Below are 22,583 nucleotides of genomic sequence, written 5' to 3' on the forward strand. Positions count from 1 at the left end.
AAATATGTATTCTTCCACTGTAGCATGGCCCAAAATCCACAAAAGCAGTTTAATTCCAAAAGAAGAAAGGCAATCTATTAATCTTCCAGGGATGTCTACCAGCAACGAGGAGGTTTATCTTGATGAACAAGCCTCAAAGAAGCTTCTCTGGCAGCCCATGCCTCCTTTCTGCAGAGTAACTCAATATCTGTCTGGACTCCTGTGACATCCTTTACTTGCTCATGTCCTCCAAATACCCAAGCAACTAACTGGGTGTGCTCAGAAATATGTCACAGCCCTTGGGCAGCTTCCTCACCACTCAGTTCTCAGTCCTGAGAACTTCTTGACTAAATTAACATCAATGAATCAGGTCCTTCCTGCTTATCTTCTTTGTCAGATGTATTTATTTTCCTCTTACACTTCCCATTAAGTAGACAATAACCTGTTAGAATCATAGAATAGTTAGGGTTGGAAAGGACCTTAAGGACATCCAGTTCCAACCCCCTGCCATGGGCAGGGACACCTCACACTAAACCATGCCACCCAAGGCTCTGTCCAACCTGGCCTTGAACACCACCAGGGATGGAGCATTCACAACCTCCCTGGGCAACCCATTCCAGTTCCTCACCACCCTTACAGTAAAGAACTTCCTCCCTATATCCAATCTAAACTTCCCCTGTTTAAGTTTTAACCCGTTACCCCTTGTTCTGTCACTACAGTCCCTAATGAAGAGTCCCTCCCCAGCATCCCTGTAGGCCCCCTTCAGATACTGGAAGGCTGCATGAGGTCTCCATGCAGCCTGCTCTTCTCCAGGATGAACAGACCCAACTTTCTCAGCCTGTCTTCTTATGTGTTCCCAGATAAATCCTCATAGGTCTCAGGAAGCTCATGAGGTGTCATGGTTTAAGCCCAGCTGGTAACTCAGAACCACACAGCAGCTCGATCACTTCCCCCCCCTTCTTTCTTCCCTTGCTTCCAGCAGGCTGGGGAGGAGAACTGAAAGAATGTAATTCCCCTGGGTTGAGATAAGAGCAGTCCAGTAACTAAGGTATAACACAAACCACTGCTGCTACCACCAATAATAACAATGATAAGGGAAATAACAAGGGAAGAGAATACAATCGCTCACCACCTGCCAACCGATACCCTGCTCGAGCTAAGCAGTGATCTAGCCCTTCCGGGTAACTGCCCCCAGTTTATATAGTGGGCATGACGTGCTGTGGTATGGAATACCCCTTTGGTCAGTTTGGGTCAGGTGTCCTGTCTCTGCTTCCTCCCAGCTTCTCCTCCTCTCTGGCAGAGCATGAGACTCAGAAAGTCCTTGGTCAGAGTAAACATTACAACTAAAAACATTGGTGTTATCAGCACTGTTCCCAGGCTGAGAGTCAAAAACACTGCACTGCACCAGCAAATAAGGAGAAAAACGGCTGCTACTGCTGAACCCAGGATGAAAGAGCAAGCCCTGGTTAAGTCTCCAGACTAGTCTACTGACAGTGAGCAATGAGCTGACACATCACCACAGGCCTATGATCTCACTGTGGGAAGAAGGCTTTGAAAACAAAAACTGTATTTTCAGGTCCTGACCTTTAAGATAAAGTTGAACAGAACTGAAATGCCAATAGATAGAACTCTGGAGATATGGAGATGGAAAATAATAATCTGAGCTCTAGGAGCCAACTGGGAGCTTGGGTGATTTTCCAGATTAGGCTAAGGAGCAGGGGACCAACTGAAGTAATGTGTTTATACATATCTGACATCTGGAACCAACTTCTTTTAAAAGACATGTTCTTGTTCAGCGGAGTCTGCTCTTACCTCTATTTGGTACACTGCTGGAACAGCTATCCAATATTCCCGTAGGGAGGCGCTTGGGCTGTGAAAGTCACTTAGCAAACAAACAAGCAGATACCGGGTGCATGAAAGCTTTAGAGTCATTGAAAAAGCAAGGAAAATCTGCCTGCTGTTAGGTGGCAATACTCTGTGTCTACACACAGAGCCACAGTTAGAGATGAACTGCAAGTGCCCAACCTAAGGCAGTTGACAAGACAGGTACCCCAAAACAGCCGTAAGCTTTCCTCTGCTCTCATGTAGGTGCAAGCTTATGTGTTGCAGGAAGGGAAAGGCCCTGCTCAATTCGCTCTCCTTCACTCTGACCCATCAACAGACAGATAGGTCAACCCACCCTTCCTTAGAAGCAAACAGGGCCCTTTTCTTTCTCCTTCACTCCTCACTGAGCTTATAGCAATGCCAACGTGCAATAGAAAGGTCAGCTGTTGGGCCATTTATCACAGGTATACCAGCAGAGAGCCAGAAACCCAGCATCTGTCTCAGTAGCCCTCTCCAGTGTTGATATTCTGTTTCAAATGCCTTTTTCTCTGCAAGGAGATAGAGATATAGACAGATATATATATATATACATATATACACACATATATATATAAGTTTCCAAATTTACTGTTCCTCAGATGTGAGAAATAGAAGGGCATCTGTCAAGCGTGAGATTAAATTCTCCCTGTAGTCCACACACCATATCCTGGGAAGGACTTGAACTGGATACGGTTGTACTAAGCTTGCAATATTTCAGAGTAGAAACTTCATCAACCATAAAAAGTCACCTGCAAAAGGCAGACCCTTCATCTCTCCACCTCCTATGCAGGTGCTTAAAGGTAGCTTGGCCTCTAGTAGCTTGGGTTGTATGAAGGGATACGAGTGCAAGGACTGAAATTGCCACTTTGCAATGTAATCCCAGCAGTTCACAGTACTAATGACACCTTGTCTCCCCATGGGATGGGGAGGAACCGATTGCTTTGCTACATTTTTCAGTATGCCTCAACTTGGGGTTTTTCTTTCTGACCCTTTCTTTAATGACCTGCCCTACAATGGATTCACCCGAAACACCCAAAGACTCCCTGAAAGCTTCATCTCCACAGGGTTCCTGTCCACCAGATGGCAAAGCTTGTGTTCAGACAACAGATACTTTTCCTTAGTGTTCTGTCTTTAGGAGGTAGACACAGGACACAGGTTGGCAAGTCCTTGGTTAACAGATGGGGCAATGGGGCAAGTAAGTTCAGCCAGTGACTGAGGTTCAGACCTCTGACTGTTGCCAGACCAAGGAGTCACATCACTGATGATTCATTGTCACAGTACAGTAAGGCCAAAATAAATAGTGGAAAGACTGAACTAAGAAAAGGAGCACATTTCTTATCTGTGTCATAGATGCACTGTGCTCCAGGGTAATAGTCTATCAACAGCCATTTACACTACCTGATAGCAGCTCCTAGAAACAGCCAAGTAAACAGTACAAAATGATTTGCTGCAACACCTTTCATATCTGAGGTAGTAGAAACGCTCTTTCCCAAACAGTGAATGGCTCATTCTGCAGCTGCACACTATCACAGCAGGATCTGCAGTAGGTAACAGCTCAGCGGAACTCTCAGCATTGCAGCCCTATACCCAAGACAGCATTCCCAGAAGAGATGTCTACCCAGGACCTCAGGACTCTCTTTCTGTACTTCTCCCAAAGTAACTCGGGGAATTTCAACTCAATGAGAGGAGAGCAAAAGCCATTAGATTTCCAGCCACTAGATTAGATTAGATTGACTGTAGCCGATACCCTTTCGTTCTGAGACACCATCACCTCTGTTCTATGAGGAAACATGGCTCTGTCAATACGGTGCCCTATTAACCCTTACACAGCTGTGTCCCATGTCTCTCACACAGCCCCAGTTCTACAGCACAACTCTCTTAAGAGACACCCTAACATCCTCTCCCAGCTTCCTTACTTGCCACATCTGAGCATGGCTGGCTCAAGAAATCCCAAACATGGAGACACATTGAATTTTGCCAGCCTAATGTCGAGGGTCAGCCCTGATAAGTCAAGGAGTGTGTCCTGGAAAGCCTCTGGTGCTGCAGGGCCCAGCACTACCCTTCCACGAAGCTGTTGTGGGGAAAAGCTAGCAACAAGGTACAGCCCATTTTCTTGCTCTGGGCAATCTGCTGCCCAGTTTTGCTAAGCCCTAGAGCTAGCTCTTGCCCCAGGATATCCTAAGGCTTTGGGACTGTTCTAACAACCTTCCACAGCCTCTTTCAGATCTCCGCTAGCTGCCACTCTGCGTAGAGACACTGTAGCTAAAGAAAGGATGTGCTGAAATACACCAAAAAGTTAATTTTTGTGACCTAACTCTTTGACAATGGCATTTTCATCTCTGCAGACTCCTCAGGGCACACTAATAAAAGCAGAGTGAAACACTGCAGGCTGCATGACAGCCTTACCTCCCTGGGGAGGCTTAGCACACAGAGACAAATGGTGGAGCTGCCCCTCTGCACACTCTAACTTATTTCAGAGAGTATATATGTCCCGCTTGCTCCACAGCTGCCGTAAAGGAGCACACTATTAATTTGCAGAAGCTGGAGCCAGGCTTAAAAATTCCATTAATTAAGTGTTGGCGGAGGTGTTTGGAAAGATGTTCCGATAAATATAGTGCTATAAAGTGTTTCCCTAGAAACTGAGAAAAAAGTTGAACAATATGAGAAGCACCCAGGCTGGTAACAGCTACTCCTCCTGCTGAGTGGTGCCTGGGCTGTAGAGAGCATTCAGCACAGAATACAAAAGTGAGCCCTTACACCGTGCCTTCCTTCCCTGCGCCCTCCTGCTTCACCCCTCTTCTTGCACCCGTTGTCAGCATACAGGAAACACTGCAAAGTCTATGGCTGCACATTCAGAAATGCCCCATGTTTTAGGGCTCTCAGCTCATGGACTATTCCCTACTTGCCCCTGTGGGACTTACAGAGGCTAAACTTGCAGTATCTGAAGGGGGCCTATAAGGATGCTGGGGAGGGACTCTTAATTAGGGACTATAGTGATAGGACAAGGGGTAACGGGTTAAAACTTAAACAGGGGAAGTTTAGATTGGATATAAGGAAGAAATTCTTTACTGTAAGGGTGGTGGGGCACTGGAATGGGTTGCTCAGGGAGGTTGTGAATGCTCCATCCCTGGTGGTGTTCAAGGCCAGGCTGGACAGAGCCTTGGGTGACATGGTTTAGTGTGAGGTATCCCTGCCCATGGCAGGGGGTTTGGAACCGGATGATCTTAAGGTCCTTTCCAACCCTAACTATTCTGTGATTCCAAACAAACCCAGCAACCAGCCGCCTTTCAAATGGCTGCTTATAAAATGGGTCATTTTGCTCAATAGCACAGCTTATACATGGTCATATCTACAGCTGATATAAATCAATACTGTTAAGTTTTGCCTCATAAGGGATCTGTAGGGTTTTACTGCACTCTTTTCTGGCACTGTGTGTTCTGCCTGCCATTACCCTTGGAAGTAGATGCGCCCATCCACATCAGCTCAGCAAGCAGAACTGGACATCATACCACTTGTATACCTAGGGATGAAAACACAGAGCCCTCATCTACGTGCTCCTCTGATCATTGCACCATTCTTGCCTGGGGGATGCAGGCAGAGGAGATAGGACTCTGTAGAAAATCCTCTCAATCAGTATCTCTGTCTCCACAGAAATGCATGAGCAAATACCTCTCTGGATGGATGCTGCAGGTATTACAGGAGGACTAGAGCTGATCTTCCCTTAGAAAGGGGACTAGGAAAAGAAGAGCATTGTAGGCTGATTTTGTCCTGTTAAATGATGTTTTAGCATGGTATTTTTCACCTAACAGAAATGTGATCAAAGAAGTTGAGATAAACAATGATTTAATGACGCAAAGTGTAGAAGCTGGGGAGGTTTTGTAAAGAGTTTGTGTATACATGAGAATAAACACTTACATTGCAACCTGCTGCAGGAATCTTAAGTTATTTGCTTTCCATGAACACCCCTGGCAGGGCAGTCAGAGCACACAAGCTCTTTCATGAAATCCTTCCATCTTATACACTTTGGTCCATTAAACCAGACACTTATTTTGTTCTAACCGCTCAGCACAGCCTCCTCCTCGCCCAAATAGCCACCACTGCTTTTAGCCCAGTTTTCTGCCTGTCCTGCCTCACAGCTCAGTTCTCACCCCCCTCAGTCCTTATTGCTGGCTGCCAATGTCTTAAGGAAGTGGGGAGCAGCACACACTCCAACTCCTCTCCTAGGACATCCCTTAGCTTCTTCCAGGATTTCAGGGATATAGCTCTTTTGCTCCCTCTCTCTCCCATTGCTGACTATTGCTCCTGTTTTCCCCAGGTGTGGGTAGGAAGAATATACCCAAGACCTCTGCCTCTTTCTGCAGCCAGCCATCCTGCCAGTGTACCAGCTTTAGGTAACAAACCCATCTTAGAGTCAGCCATCAACAGCACCACTTCTTGATGTCCATGGAGAAAGGAACCTCTTGGGCCAACAGGCAGGGCTCTGGACTGGGGACTCACTCAATATACAACTTGATTCAAGAGGGCATATAATTGAGAAGGTCTGTTGTCAGAAATAATGTTTACTATGCCTCTGTATGAGGACTTTGGGAACAGCAGCTAGGTTAAATAATGGAATATTTTTGCTTCCAAACAAACACAACTAATTCAACTGATCTTATTCCTTGTTCCTCCACCTTGCTTCTCATTTCTCAAAGTCAAGACAAGATTAATGAACCCCACGCAGTACTGCTGGAGGGCTCTGTGTTTTCCAGAGTAGTTCAAGGCACAAAAACACCTTCAGCAGCAAACAGAGAAAACTAAAGCTGATAAAGCCAAGTTTGGAAGCAATTAACATCAATCTAAAATTCTGCTGGTTTGGGGGCTCAGCTTAAAAATAAAAAGCAATTACTGTTGTGACAAATTCAAATAATGCATTGTTTCTCCACAGTTGATTTAGCAAAGGGAGTCTGCCTCCACCAACAGCTACAATAAAAAGCCTTATATAAAAGCTATTTACTTGCACTGAACCTTCTCATGATTTTTTTCAAAAGCTTAGTTCTCAAGAGCATAACAGCCTCTCCCCAACACCCGAGGAAGCAGCAAGCCTTCATACAGTGTGAAGTACACACAACAGCTCTGCCCACACTCAGGAGTACCCATTCAAATAGGAGAGGTTTCTCCTTGTTGCCCAAGAGTTTGAGAATGGCTCCAGCCAGGACAAGCACAGCTCTCCTTGCCCGGTCCTGGCTATAAACACCAGGCAGCTGCTCTTCTGCTTCTCCTCTCCCAGCTAAGGGCTTTAAGAGCTGCTTGTGCTGGAGCTCATATGGAACTCCATTTGTCACAGTGGGGAGAATCAGTCAGTCTTGAAGATTTGTCCACAGACTTACACAAAGAGTTTGTGTGAGAAAGTGGAAAACAGTCCAGTTCTCAAAGCCCAGAGCACGGCCTTTGGGGTTAAAATGTTAACAGAAATGCATTTTAAAAGCTGCCTGAAGCACAACTTTGCAGTCGATATTTAGCATGCAATAGCAGGGTGCTTGCCCAACGGAAACATCAGCCAGAGCATGAAAATCAGTTTGCAGTTTGAGAAATGTTCAAACTGCCTCTCGTTAATAACTGCAACTTCCCAACCTGTTGCACTGCCGTAAATGACACCGGAGCATTTCTGTGCCAAAGCTCTTGCAAAAGTTTGGGTCAATGGTTTTCAGAATGTGCCAGCAGAGCATCTCTGAGGCAGACCAGGAGCTGGAAATGCTGGGCTTGACGTGCAGCACCCATAGCAGTGGGTTGAATGAATGAAGAAGGAGTGCTGGAGCTCAAAGAAGGGAAAACACACACGAATGGCAAACCACACCATTCAGAACTAGTGTGCTTTCAAGTCACCTGTGCTCGCAGTGATGTAGAAGAGTCTGATCTGCTATGTGATAAAAGGAGGCTGGAATGCCAATGGGAAGCTTTACATTATTCCTGGTTACAGTCAATGCTCCATACTGATATAACAGTCTTACCAAAGGTCTGTGAAGACTTTAATAGTCTTTAGTGAGGCCATTGCTCACTCCCCATGAATGGCACGTTTGCTGTCTACATTGGCAAGGGCCCAAAAGAAGCAGAGTCCATCCCTTTTGGATTGCTCAGCAAGGTCTGCAGGTGCCCTTCTTGGTACACAGAAATCCTCTCAGTTTTCAAGGGCAGAGTTGTTATGTACCTGTCCACACTCTGCAAGAGCCACCTGCCTGGTTTGTACACAGAGAAATGAGTCCATGGACTGCCAGGTAACTTCTGTACACAGAAACTATGTCTATTTTCTCTGGTCGTTTGGCACAACGGAACAAATCAAAGCAGTTGGTACTGTGGCCCCTACACCTCCACTCTGTGCAGGACATAGGGGGTATTTGGAAGTTTGGATTTAGCCCAGTCTCCTGCCTGATTGTCCCCACGATGCCTGAATGAGGAAGCTGCACAGTCTGAGCCCATGCTTCAAAAACTTTAGTTCTCATTGTGGACTGCAGAGTGTGTGGTGCAGAGCTGCTGGTTTAGTGTCTTCCAAGAGGAACGCAGTTTTCAAGTCTCCTTGCCAAGGGTTATGTGATCTGAACTGATGGACCATGTGTGGGGATGACTGGGAGATTCACCTTACTGCTGTTCTGCACTGAAATGCAAGTGTAGGTGCAGTGGAACAAACTGTAGCTGAACCATCTCTATATTTTCCTTTTGTGCTCAAAGAGAGTCAACCTTTTTCCACTTTCTCTAAGGCTGTCAAAATCCTTCTGTTTGTATGAAAGTGAAATTGTCTTAATGCACCAAAAAAAAACAACAGAAAAACTGAAAAAGAGAAATGCAAACATGTTTTGAAGGTTTGTACAGATTTACAAGAAACACCTTGTCATGAGCAGGCAGGGCAGCAGCCTGCTTGCTAAAACCCTTGTGCCAGCTCTGGCTCCAAAGAGAAGATTGCAAGTGCTACATCACAACCTTCAGATGGAGGAAGGGGCTTGTGCCAGTGAGGGTAAGAGTGAAGGAATTTGCAGGAGCTCCTGCCCTTTGGTTGAGGGCATCAGCAGCAAACAGCCCCACCATGTGCCTACTGTGCTACAACTGGTCAGGGGGAAGGACTGCTGAACTCGTTTGTAGTGTGCCCAGCTAATAGCTTTATAAAGGTGTTGGAAACGAAGAGAATAAAGAGAATAGCTTCCACCACCACCCCCATACTCTAACCAATTCCAGTGTCAGAGTTTTCATTCCAAACCACTTGACAGTATCTCATTAGCCTACTGCCTATAATAAATGTGTCCAATAACGATCACCAAGTCACACAAAATTAAAAATTCTATAAAATATAGATCAAATACATGTAATGCCATTTATTTTTCTATTCTACTCTAGAATTAAAGAAAATGAGGTCTGCCACCCCCCTTGGCTATGACAAATACAAGCTCCAAAGCAGACTGTCTAAAGTTTCCAGGAATGTGTCTCCAACCTCACGCTGCAGCCTTTGCAAAATTCATAACCAATTCTTTCCACAGAAATAAAACATTTGCACAGATGAAGCTGCCTGCAGTGCTTCAGGTAGCTACAGAGATGTAAAGCCACTCATCACTTGTCATCCTCTGGAGCACCTCATCAAAACCTGTCAAGGGCAGGAGCTCTGTGGCCATGGCCATCTCAGATGGCTGGAGCAGGACAACTGTGGAACTTGCTGCTCCAAATGCTGCTGTTCCACAAGGCTCAGCTCTAAACAAAGTCAACCTGTCCCCACTCTCCTCACAGCCTGCTGTTGTCATCATGTTGTCAAAACATCTCCCATTTCCCCAAGCTTTGCTGCCCTTCTCATGCAGCCTTCCCACTGCAGCATCCCTGAGCCCCATAGGGATGGGGAGGCAGAACCCCAGCGCTCCCACCTCTCAGGCTTACCACATACAGCTCTGGAAAACAGCACATGGAAGGTCCTTGCTTTGACAGAAAACATTTAGTTTTTCACATCTCAGCAAAAAAAGCTGGAATTAGGGCAGCTAAAGGAGAAACATCGGCTACTTACTGGTGGCTGATAGCAAAGCTCTCAAACCCCAAAATTCTTGTTTGGAAAGCGTGGAGTCAAAATAAAACCATGTGCCTACCACAAAGTCAGCTTATGCAACCAATCACACAGAATGAAGGACTGCCTTAGTTCAGCTCAGGAAAAGCCCTAGGAACAAAAGCATAGAAATCATTCCTGATGTATAACAAAGTGAGATCTGACCACAGTGTGTGATCAAACAGCTCCGGAACAGTGACCCAATAGTGATTCACAAGTGCTTTCAAATTCCCATGGGTTTTCCATCATCTGATTCCCAGGAATGCCTTGCGGTGCCTCTTTTAACATCTAAATGGGAAGGCAGATGAAATAACTCACCAAACAAGGTTTTCCCCCTCACAGGTCCTTCTGCTGCCCTGTCAGGGTCAGGCCACGCTAACCAGTTTCCAGGGGAGAAGAGTCTCTCGAGGGAACCCTCTCCAAAATACCTTTCTACAGGCTTGTGCAACTGGCATTTTCCCAAAGGAAACCCCCCTGCAGCTCTGTCCATGCACTCCTGGAGCTCCCAAACCCTTTCCTCCCGAGCGCTTCTCATTGAGTTCAGGTGACATCACGTATAGGAAAGTATCAGAACAGAAAGACTAACTCTGATAGGAATCAGCTTTATTTGGGTTTGGGTTTTGGCTTGGGTGGGTTTTGGACCCTATTATATTATATTATTATAATGTATAATTATAAACCTAAATAATTATAAATATCATATATAATATAATTATATTATGTTATTAATATTAATTATATTGAAATTGGGTCCAAATAAAAAACAATTTGAAATGAAAGTTTTAATTAAAATTAAATTAAAAAATAAGAAGAAACAGAATGATCTGTTGGTTCCTACAAACAGTGAATGACAAAACTCCAACAGATCACTTCAAAACACCCATGCTTAGTCAGACCTACTCAATGTCTGTCTCCACGTGTGGCAAATGACACAGTACTGAAAAAAGGATAAGATAAATATAATGTCACACTTCCCTTCCAGTACAGCCTCCCTGTGCCCAGGCACTTGTGGTTCAGGCACTCGCTGAGCCAGTTTCTTTGTGTTCCTTGGTGTTTATGAACTGACTTTTTCCTTCTATAAATGGTGAAACGTATAGTGGGGAATTTTTTTTACCACAGTGAGAAATGGAAGATTTTTTTCCTAGTGTCTTTACAGGCAGGAAAATATTGTAGGGAAAATTGCTTGGTATCAGCACCTTAATTCCCTTTACAGAAAAACAGCAGTAGCCTACACATTTAACTACACTTGGTATTAAAAAGGCAAGATGAATTTCATTAAGGAAAACACATTACCTCTCAGCATTGATCACCAGGTTATAAATGCAACCTGCTAAGTGTGCATTAAGCAGCAACCTGGAGTTGCTGGTGACTTCCCTGACACTTGAGTAGGTGAATGAAGACCAGAGATGTTCTCTTTGATAGTACAGCACTTTGAGGGGCTAATTAAGAATAGAAATTGCCTTTGAAAAATGTATTATCTCACTCTGTGCATGCAACTGGGGAGAATGGGTTGTGGCTTGCACAGAGGCACATCCCAACCTGAAAGCCCAAGAGGAGAAAGCAGTGAGGACAGGGTGGCACGACAAGATCCCTTTTGAGGTGCAAAACCCTGTCTCACCTTTTCTGTATGGCATTTCCTGCTGATCTCTGTTCAGTAACACCTTAGGGAAAGGCTTCTTGCAGGACCAGAGTGTATACACTGAATCTGTCTCTGTCAGAGCAGTTTTCTCCAAGACATTTCCCCATGTTTTTGCCACCTGAGTGTCCACACAGGGGAAGGGTGAAGAACTACTCCCCAGAATAAAAACCTGAGACATCAGATAGTCCCCAAGTGGTTTTTAAGAAGAGAGGTGTATGTTTCCACAAAGAGTTATTGCAACTGAAATACTGCTTCCTCCTGTGTCTGGGCCAGCAGCACGGGTTTAGTCACAAGTTTGATGTCCTTGTGTGAAGTGGGTTTGGTGGTCACATCTGACATTTACACAAGTAACAGGACGACACTACATCATCACAGAAGCTACAGGAAACCCCAAAGCAGGCATTGCTGCATGAGCAGAAACCTTCGTCTACAAACAGAATATAGCATCCTGTAGCTTTGCAAACACCCCACATAGCTTCTGCCCCCCTGCAGCTCGCTAGTGACAAGACAAGGTATAGGAGGAGCCATGTAGTTTATCCTACCTCACATTAACATCAAGTTCTTCCATCACAGGCAATAGGCATAGGTAGCTGGCAGTTCAATGTCCATAGAAGAGACCTCGTCCTGCAGTGGAGAGAGAAAGGGCAGTTATAAGTTACAGGATCTGTCTCACGGATGCACATTTGCCCAGTGAAGACACCCGTATGCTGCATTTTGCTTCTCTGTCCTGGCTTCTCTTGCAAACAGAAGTCTGGTAGACATGTCAAATGAAGTCATACCATTGCAAAGCTGTCAAAGCACAGTTTTCTGTCATCTACCCTGGCATATTTGTATCTCACAACACTAAGGTGCATGCCTGGAAACACAAAATCAAGCTGAAGTGATAGACAACCTTTTGTGGTTGTGTATACACCACCATTCATGCATAGCTTAGTGCTAACAGAATGCTTCAAGGTCCTAGCGGGACAGTGGCTCTACCGAAAACCAAAAAAAAAGTTCCCCCTCTTATCAGCTTCCAAGTCTTCATTTGAAAGCTAAGATCAACCTCTAACACCCCCCCCCTCCATGGTCACCACTTCTCCTGGGAACTTCTGGGATCGAGATTCCCAAAGGATTATTTCAACTGCAGCAAGGTAGCAAACTACTGCAAGGACCACTGCACCAGCACAGAGAAAAGACTCTTCTGGACAAACACTCAGTTTCCACAGGGGTGAGGAGAAAAAGCAGATGTCAGATGATATCATGCATACCACATCAAAAACTGTATTTATCACAGCCCTCGGCAGACACCTTGTGTTACTGGTTGAAAGGTCCCGTTCTGTGTAGTCCTGCCCCAAATACTAGCAGCATCTTTCCTCTAACTACTACAAATGACTTAGTAGAAAAATGATTTTAAGAAACTAACCCAAAGCATTGTATCAGTGCACAAAGCATGCCACACTTCACCCAGTGAGCTCTGGGTGCTGGTGTGGGAAGTGGCATGCTCATAAATACCCTTGGTTAAATCATCCTGTCCTTCTTCAAGGTAAAACTCCCAATGACCTCAGACAGACCCATCTCTATGTATTACCAAAGACTTTCACAGCTGAAATAGTCTTGTTTCTAGAAATAAATGAAAAATAAAAGGCTTGCAAAAAAACACAAGCAAAAATGCTTGGTGAATGAGTTTCTGTTTTTACACAAAATTAAAACATTGACTTGCCACTAAATTAAAATAGGTTTCCTGTGACACTATATTGTACAGCCTTATGAATACTTAATAGCAGTACTGTAATTACAAAGGACTAAATTATTTGCAGCTCAAGTTAAAATAAATGTACTTACTCCCAGTAACACAGATATAAATATTAATGGGGTTCTTAATTCTATCAAAATTCCATCATGACTCCAAAGAAATGAATGCACCATCTTAATAAAGAATTCGTGCATTTGGTGCTATTAACCCAATGGAAAAAAACAGGGTAAGTTTCTGACTCAGGCTTCCTAGATACGATGCCAGGTTCACACTCCAAATGAACACCCACTACCCAGGCCTGGCTCAGAGTTTACCAGAATTAGTACTTTGCTAGGTATAGACTATACATAGCTTTACAAGCAAAACTTACTCAAGTCAAAAGATGTTTTTATCTGAGGGTGGAAACCTTCAGAATCTGGCCACTATTTACAGCTCAAGCCTTCAATTGGTGTTTCTAAAGGCACTACAGAAGCCAGTGATTTATATACTGCTGTATTTTGCAAATACATGGGTGACAGTCTAGAGGTTCTGATCAAGTCATCTGTGTCCCTACCTGACCTCCAACTTTAATTTGCTTTGTTTCAATAGGAACAGGAACATATTCTTCCCTGTCCTGTCATTTCAAAAAAGATAAATAAGAACCAAATAGAACACTTTATAAACTGCAGTCAAAACACATACGATCCTGACCCACCTCCTCTGCCTGCCAGTACACTCTGTGAGCACTAGTTACATAGATGCATTACAGCATCCTTCAAAAGCAGGTTGTCATCCTGGTTTACCATGAAGGCACAGATCTTGACTGAACCCCACCAAGAGGATCCAGAGCAGGGCAGAAGCAGCCCCTGCACATAAGATAGAGATATTAAACTTATGCTGGGATAGCACAGATACATCACAAGGAAAATCTAGTCAAAGTCTATTGACACTGATTCAGGGGAAATTGTTCCTTTGCCATGCAGAAGAGCAGAGACTTTGGTATTTACTGCTACAGTGGGACGTTATGAAATTGCTTTGCTGCAGTCCATGCCTATTACAGTTCTGTTACAAGGGACATCTGTGTGTGTGTATGGGAGCCAGCAAGAGTGGAGGGTAAGAACACAAGAAGAGAAAATGTCACCTATCTGGAGTATCCAGGTCTCCCATACTCCCTTCAGCTTCGGGGTTTAAAAGATACCTTCAGAAACTTTCTAAACCAAGCAAAACTCACAATTTCGGTGTCAGAACCGCTGCCTTATCTATTCATCAAAATGTGCTTTTCGATATAGGCACCAGCATCACTGTTCCTTCAGTCACAGCATGTGTGACACTTAAAAACGGGGAAAAAAATTTTGTTTCCATTAGTATTTTCTTCACTTGTTTTAGGTTTATTTATAGAGTAGAAATAACATTTTTGGTACAAAATAGGGGGAAAAAAAAAAAAGAAGGTTGTAGGGATTTTTATAAAACTGGGAATTTTGTATTCAAACACCCAGCTACATCTCACTGTGCTGTTAGGTGTGTTTGTGTGACAGCCAATGATATTGCACCTCACATACAATTTACTTTTTCTTCCAGTTCTTGACATACCCCTAAGCTCTGCAGCCCCAAGTACATTTTTTTCTCTCCTCACAAACACGTTTTCTTTTCCGCACAAATATAGAAAAAAAGCAACATCTGGGTCTAAACGGACAATAAATTGATTCATCACATTCCACAGCCCTCTGGGATCAGAAACCTGCCACCACTGTGCAGGAGACCTGTGGTGTTTTAAGGGCTGTTACTTTCATCTTTCCCCATATGATGAAGCATACAAGGAACATATAATGAAAGGACACGAACCCAATGACATTTTTTAAGTTTTTGTCAGCTTTTCCATAATGGATTTCGAAAGGGAATCTTCCTTTCCTTTTGCTCTCTCCATGACACAACAGTGGTCAGACTTGTAGTCATCGGAGTCCCCACAAAGAAAAGTGATGTCAATACCATGTAATAAAAATCTCCACAAGTTGTTCCGTAAATACATCTGGCTCACACAGAAGGGCTGGTGCTATTCTTTGTTATTAAAGGGATTACTCATACTCAGTTAGGAAGCTGTTCTCTGCCTCACAAAGATAACACTGCCCTCCTAATTCAACCCTTATGCCATCCGGCCCATGGTATGTATATATTCCTTTCAGCACAAAAGAGCTTCTCTGCTGTTATGCATGATGGTGAGGCACATGGAGCCATGCAGGTCAATGCAGCCAGGTCATGTTTTCCTGAACATAAACAACCAGCTTGCAACAGCTCCTGAGCTGTTGGAAGCTCTACAGCATGGGCTGAGAGCAACAGTCATTCACACCCATGGCCTTGTCTCCTGGGCTCCAGACCCTTTCCATCCTGGGTTTGCTGAGAGCAGCCCTGCTCACAACCTGCCATGGAACCCAAAGGGGCTCCAGGTCTGGTTTCTCCTACAGATCTGGTTCCTGGCTTCGAGCACAGGCTCCTGCTCAGACACAGGTTCACTCTCCTGCCCAGATGTGAGAGTCAGGCTGAGCTTCCTTACTCCAGCTGTGTATTAATGAGTCTTCTCACACATGTTGTCTTCAGATTTGCTACCAGGGAATGCAGTGAAAAGCTCACTACAATAATCTACCCCAGGACTGAAATCTTCCATAACAGAATTAAACAAAAAATCTGTCATGGAACTCAAACAAAAAAAATGACCAAACAAAGAAGGCCTCTGCAAAGAACTGTTGGCCCAGAGAAACTCAACCGAAGTTGTTATTTTGGCAGTATTTTCACTTCAGCAAAGCGCAGCATTTTTTAATGGAAAAAAAAAATACAGGCACAGCATCTCCAGCAGGCTTGAAATGACAGCTCCATAGACTTCCCTTGTGAGGCAAGAACTCATTTTGTTCTCCAGTAATCACTGCCACCAAGAGCAAGACAGATACACCACATGTGTATGACTAGTCCTATTCAGCACTGCACAGGAGACCGGCTCTGGTTTGGCAAAAGCAATAGAGTAGTAAGTCTCAGCAAGGCTTCACTGATGGCATTCAGGGAAACCAGAAGCCACCCATCTATCAAGATGAGACCAGCTGCATGCTTGTGCCTCACTCCTTCACCTGACACAACACAAAGGCACCTTAGTGGATGCTCCCCTACCTCTGCCCCTTCTCCTCCTCTCCTCCACACTGGTGGGAGGTAGGAAAGGGAAAATGCAACAAGGAGATGGATAAACTGATGTCCCTACAGCTTGGTTGGGAATATACTTGGGGAAACCACTCAGTGGCTTTAAGGTCTTAAAGAGGAACTTGCTTCTTGGAAACTGGAAGGAATTAGCTGGCGGCCAGCAGTTAATTCAGTCTCTTAAGTGACCACAAACCTGCCAAGTGGTAGACTTGGTCTGCCCAGTAAAGATTAAAATGTTCCACTGGACAACAGCAACAGCCACACCAGTCTTGCAGGGCATCATCCTTGAAAGGCACTGATTAACTTAGACACAGACACATTCTTCCTCCAATTTATTTCCAACCCACTCAAGCCCCATCTAGTTCCACTTTCTATCACTGCTGAACTGATGACAACAGAAGAGTTGAGTCATTCTGGAACACTTACACCCCCATTTCCTGCAGTGCTGGATTGTGCCGCTTCATCACTTGTGACACCTTAAATGAAGTGAGTCTAGGGTGGACTGGGCAGTCTAAAAAGCCCATTTCATTTTACCAACAGACTAATATCATACTGTTCCTTCTGCACCACAAAGGAGGGAGTGAGATACAAAGAAAACCCCTATATTCAGTTTCTGAGTGTCTCATGCTCTTTGTGAAGAATTGGACTTCCCAGTGCAGCTCTCCAACTTCACTCTTCTCTTTATAAATGTAAGGTTAAAAAAAAAACCCTACCTTTCCCTCATCCTTTGCCAGCTTTATCTTTTTAGAGCAGTGTGGTGTGCAGCAACGATGACTTGATGCAGCCTCTGACCAGCAGAGATGCCCTGCAGACACTCATTGTAGTTGGGTAACACAGAGCAGTAGACTGATAAAAAACAGTGCCACATGTGTTTGGAAAGCCTGTTTAGCCTTCCCTGAGAAACTGCTCCTCCACATCTCAGGGTGTAAACTCTTGGAAGTTCACAGAGTCATTTAGCTTTCATCCAGTATTTGCGATTCCTGATTGAGGCCAGAGGAATCACTCTAACATAGAGTACTACTGCTATCTCAATCTGTGATTTCAAGAGGCTCCTCACTTTCTGTAGTGAACATCTGCCAAATTAAAGCTGTGATTAAATAAAAAAAAATAAAAAAAAAAGGCAGTTTCTCAATTCCCACCATATTTCACATTTGGGGCTGTGGTTTCTATTGTAGCTCCATCTTCATCATTATCAGAGAAAGAGAAGCTGCTAGCAAAGGCTAACCAGACAAGATCTTCCCAAACCACATTAAACTGATGCTGTGAAGTGACAGTCACCTCAACCCAAAGATAATCTTTAGCTCATAACTGTAGAGCAGTCCAAAATCCTCCAAGTGCTGCAAGAGAATATCCTGCCCATAACAACACTTGAAGAGTAGGAAATACCAGCGATCCATCTTGTTTGTTCCCAGACAAAATAGTTCCATTTTCACCACCCATTTCTGCTACAGGCACTGCCCCCTCCCACAGCACTTCTTGCCTTCTCTGTCACTGGTGTCTCTTTTCTCCCCACAATGGACAAAGCTGATAAGAAGTCCCTTGGCTGTCAGCAGAGACAGAGCTCTGGACTGGTTTTAATCACGTAGCATTCCAGCAGGTCAAAACCTGGCACTTAAAAATAGAGGCACAACATCACCTGCAGTAGACATAAGAAATTCTTTTCACTGAAGAGTTATTTCTCAAAACAGCCATTTAAATTCCTAGAGAGAGCCTCTGGCTTGACAACCCAAACCACAGGCACTGAGTTTAATGGGCTCATGCTCCTGAAGGACACAAGAGTCCCAGGTAGCACAAGGGTCACAGCAGAAGCCAGCACCCCGTGCTCTCCTGTTTGCAGACAGGCAGGCTTTGCCTCATGTCAACCTGGCCTTCACAGCCTCTCAGTTATAACCTCTGTGCCTTTTCAACCTCACACCAAGCTGCTCTCCACTTCAGAAAACAGAAGTTTTGATTCCATATTTGAGTACCAAAAAAATACTAACAGACAGCACAATATAAGGGGATGTACCCTTAGAAATGGTACATGGAAGTAATTCTGCCTACCTGTTCTCTTGGACCAGATATTTATAGCAGTAAAGCTTCTATGGGCTATTCAAGGGTGACTTTGCTCCAGTGCAGAGACATCTGTATGAGATCCTTGTCTATACCATGCTACATTTTTATAAGAGGTTTGAGAAGAGAAAGCAGCTATAAAACCTGAGGGGTTATTTACCATGACAGTGGTATTATGAAATTTCACAACTCACTGCTCTCACCTTTAGCAGTTACTATCAGTTAGTAACCAAAACACTCCAAGTCTTTGACTGCAATATCAAACCTTCAGCATAGGGAGCCACAAGAAACATTAGCATGAGAGCATGGGTCTTTTTCAAAGACGAAGATACAGTTAGGGATACCGATCAACAGATGAAGGCAAGCAGGGTGGGCGAGCCCAGCAAGTGCATCAGAAGCATGGGTAGAAACACAGGCGGGCATGATTTCCATGACACTGTCACAAATGGGTTTGCAGGACAAGCCACAGTGTTAGTGCTCCTTATCAGCACAAAGGACTGGAACCCGTAAGTGTTTGATAGGGATTTGTACAAAGCTACCATATTTCCTTTTTTGCTCACAGGTCATAAAACTTCCCCATAATTCACTGTAAACTTTCCCTCCCAAGAAAACACCTTCCAGCTACTCTTGTTCTCCACCAGCACGAACCCGTGTATGGAGACCAATGCCCTAGAAAGGCACCAGCTGTGTTTTCTATGCCTGCAGTCAAATAAACTTACTTTGTTTATGCAGCAGGGAAATGTACACTGTAAATGCTAGTAAATATGGAAATCCTTCAGCTTTGACATGGTGTAATGGTACCAAAGGTAACCCGCAGCTACAGGATGCCCAGCACCATCCCTAACTCGGCTCTGCCTCTACAGACAGCTCTATGTTTTACCCAGGATCCTTGCTTTTATCAATTCTCTAATAAATTACTAGCCAGTATAGTGCCCTCCTACTACAAACAAACTTTAGAGACAAGTGCTAGTGGTCTTGTGGCAGAGGTTAACCCATACCCCAACAAGAACATTACAGGCAATGATGGGCAGCAACTGTGTCACTCCATGGCAAACCTCTCATTTGCAACAGCCTAAGGCTCCAGCCTCTTGTTTAAAAAGGTAACCCCTAAAGCAAACAGAAAATAACCCATGGAAAATGCACATTATCATAGGCATTCATCTTACCACAGAGACACTGCTGTGATGTTCTGAGCTTTGCTAATGAGTACACACTGGTAGCTGCCACCCTGAGACAGCCAAGGGAAAGAGCAGGGAAAGGATCCATCTCCACCCTACCACCAAGTGTTGAAATGTCACAGGAAGAGCTTGGAATCACTCCCAGCTACTGTGATACTATTCTCTGCTTTGCCTGCTGTGCAGGAGAACCTTTTTCACCTATTTTGTTCCTTGTTTGGATTCCCATCCTACCTGCAGACCTTTTTGGGTAACACTGCATCACCCAGGCCAAAGAAGAACCATGAGTCAAAGCAGATGGGCAAGCCAGGAGAGATTCCTCATTGTGTTCTGCAGAGAGGAGCCCTCCAAGGCTGCCACCGCACTGCAGGCACTGTGATTCATTCATAGCACAGAGGGACTAGAGCGTAACTCATCTTCTGCACTGCCTTCAACTCCTGCCCCATTTCCTACATGGGTCATTGTGCGGTGGGTATGTTCAACCCCCCATCTGGAGGTCATGCATGACAATGACTTTATTGTGTTAGAATAAAATTCCTGTGCTTTGTTTTTATTGCTGCCATAAGATGGTTTTGCAGCCTGTGAAACACAAGCAGGAAATCACCTCCTGCTTTGAAGCCCAGCGCCGAGACACACCAACCATTGTGTTTATGGTTCTGCAACCCCTGGACTTCAGCAGAAACAAGAGTGCTTCCTGGCCCAGGTATCTATGTTGTAATTACTCATGTATAACTAAAACTAGGAAATCAGTAGGGTTGTGCTGAATTACATCCTCTGTGATTTCAGCTGTGTAAAGAATTTAGATGAAGCCTTAGATCTCAAGCATTAAAGATTCCTTGTTACTTCTGTTTAACTGAACTGACTGATGGGAAGTTCTGAGGTATATCTGCCTAAATACCTTTGCAGCAGAGGACGTATCACAGACTTGGCTGGAAACCTATAACCCATGGGATGAAAGCCTACAGGCACAGACCCTACTCTCTCCTGCTCAAGGGTGCCAACGAACCCGCTCTGATACAAGCACTATCCTTGCAACAACAAAAAAAACCAAACCCAAACAAATCCCCTCCCCAGCTCTCTACACGTGGGGGGGGGGGGTTTAAAACAAATAAACTAATGCAGGTGTGAAGCTATTACCGACAGACACATCTCTGGTTTAACTCATTGCATCACATTCACACCCCACCCAGTTTAACTCATGGTATCACATTCACACTCTCTCATCAACTTTCTGGATTGCCACAGGCAGCGCACAGCCAGGTTTCTGCTGCCCCTGCACAGGGCTGGAAACACCATGACTCCAGGGGGTGTTTTAGAAAATGAAGCAGGTACAAAATCCCCAGGGCTCCCAACTGCAGATATATGTAACCAACCTGACTAATGGCTCTGCTGCCATTTCTTCACACTCCATTAAAGGATGACAGCTTCTGGGGGGAAAACTGTCAAAGTACGTTCATCTTAAACCTGATCTGCCTCTGGCTCACTTCAAAAAGCTAGTTAGTTGTGCAGCAAGCTAAAATAATCACAGTCCCCTAGAGACTGCACAGCTCTCCAGATCCGTACAGAATAAAGTGCACAGCCATCATCTTTTCTAGTTGAGCTGATACCATCAAGGAGAGTCAAAAGGTTAATTAATTAATTACTTTTCTGAAAGATGGAGACGATGCGAGAGGGAACATGTTATAATACATTCTCAGCACAGAGGCTCTACACAAGGGTTTGCTCTAAATATTTCATAGCAGAGCAGAAGTACTTCGAGATGATTGTAGGTACTTACATACTGCAGCAGTAGAACAGTGACCTTCTCTGATGCTGTCAGAGGGGAGCAACTGGAATATGCAATTCTTCTTGGTACAAAGCAGTTAAAACAGCCTCTGGGGGCTCAACACTTAACCATGCTGTGCCAGTAGTCATACCAATACCCTACACTACTAACAGCCATCCAGGGCAATGGGACTTAAACAAAAGCCTGTATCCCAGCTGCAGCTGATGAGCTCCCAGGCTCATCACCCCACGTGGAAGCAATAGGTGGAATCATCCCAGAGCAGATACTTGTAAATCGGGACAGGGTGGGTCCAACATCTGTGCTGGCAGGGGTTGAGCAGAAGTTGGGTCTGGTGCTCCCATGTTTAGGAAGCATGCATGTGAAGGAAGTGTTTTTCCCTGCCAAACTATGCTGAGCTCAGCACATTCCAAGAAGCTGCTGATGTTTTTAGCTTCCTTTAAATTAAATTACTAACTCACTGAATCCCCCTCAGGTCATTAAAAGAAACCAAAATAAACTTGGAGCTATGAGACCTTGAGGGTTGGCTTAGAAGGTCATCTTTTCATGGGCTAAAGCAGTGAGCCTTATGGCACTCCTGATGGGAGGGGTAAAAAGGATGCAAGAGCTCACAGGGCAAGCTGCTTTCAAATGGCTGTTTCCAAACAAAGAATGACAGGACATGCTTTAGGTAGACTGTGAATTCTCATCAGCCAGACTCTCCAGGTAAAACAAGCTGTCCAGATGCTAACTGTGTCTGGCACCAGGCACCTGGCTGCTATGAAATGTCATGTGGCTCATTTTCAATGCTTTCACTGAGAACAGTTATTTCCACCAGGACACGTACTTTGAACAAGTGCATTTTTCAAATTCTGCTCATTTCAGGCTGCTACTCCCTGAAAAATGTTCTCAGGCTGGTTTCTGTCAGGCTGTCTGCAATGTACCCCATGCCATTTCTTCCCTCATGGGTAAATCGCATCTCACTTTCATTGCAGGCTTCCTCAGCCCCTTGATTCCTGCCCTGCAAGGAATCAGCGGATCCCCAAAGGAAAGAGCTGAAAATTTGGCAGGACATGAATGCAGAATGCTTTACCCCTGGAGGGACTGGTGAACACCCTACTGATGATGAGATGTGCTGAAAGAGCAGTTACGCTGGACCAGGCTTC

The 22,583-nt window shown here is 44.6% G+C and overlaps 1 protein-coding gene across 3 annotated transcripts in view; it reads right to left on the reverse strand.

Moving 5' to 3' along the window:
- HTR4 (5-hydroxytryptamine receptor 4) overlaps positions 1-22,583 on the reverse strand; it is a 133,104-nt gene that overhangs the window by 83,513 nt on the left and 27,008 nt on the right. For 2 of the 3 annotated variants that reach the window (XM_062605350.1, XM_062605352.1), the window contains exons 1-2: positions 21,433-21,577; positions 12,077-12,158 (exon numbers count right to left, since the gene is read on the reverse strand). In XM_062605350.1, coding sequence (XP_062461334.1) covers positions 12,077-12,102 — 26 coding nt within the window. In that variant the 5' untranslated portion in view covers positions 12,103-12,158; positions 21,433-21,577. Of the gene's footprint in view, positions 1-12,076; positions 12,159-21,432; positions 21,578-22,583 lie in introns of those variants that run through there. The other variant, XM_062605351.1, reaches the window with a different exon arrangement.

The sequence above is a fragment of the Pezoporus occidentalis genome, unplaced genomic scaffold, assembly GCF_034315485.1.
Source record: "Pezoporus occidentalis ecotype Australia unplaced genomic scaffold, CSIRO_AGI_Poc_V1 ctg91, whole genome shotgun sequence".
Taxonomy (NCBI): Eukaryota; Metazoa; Chordata; class Aves; order Psittaciformes; family Psittacidae; genus Pezoporus; species Pezoporus occidentalis.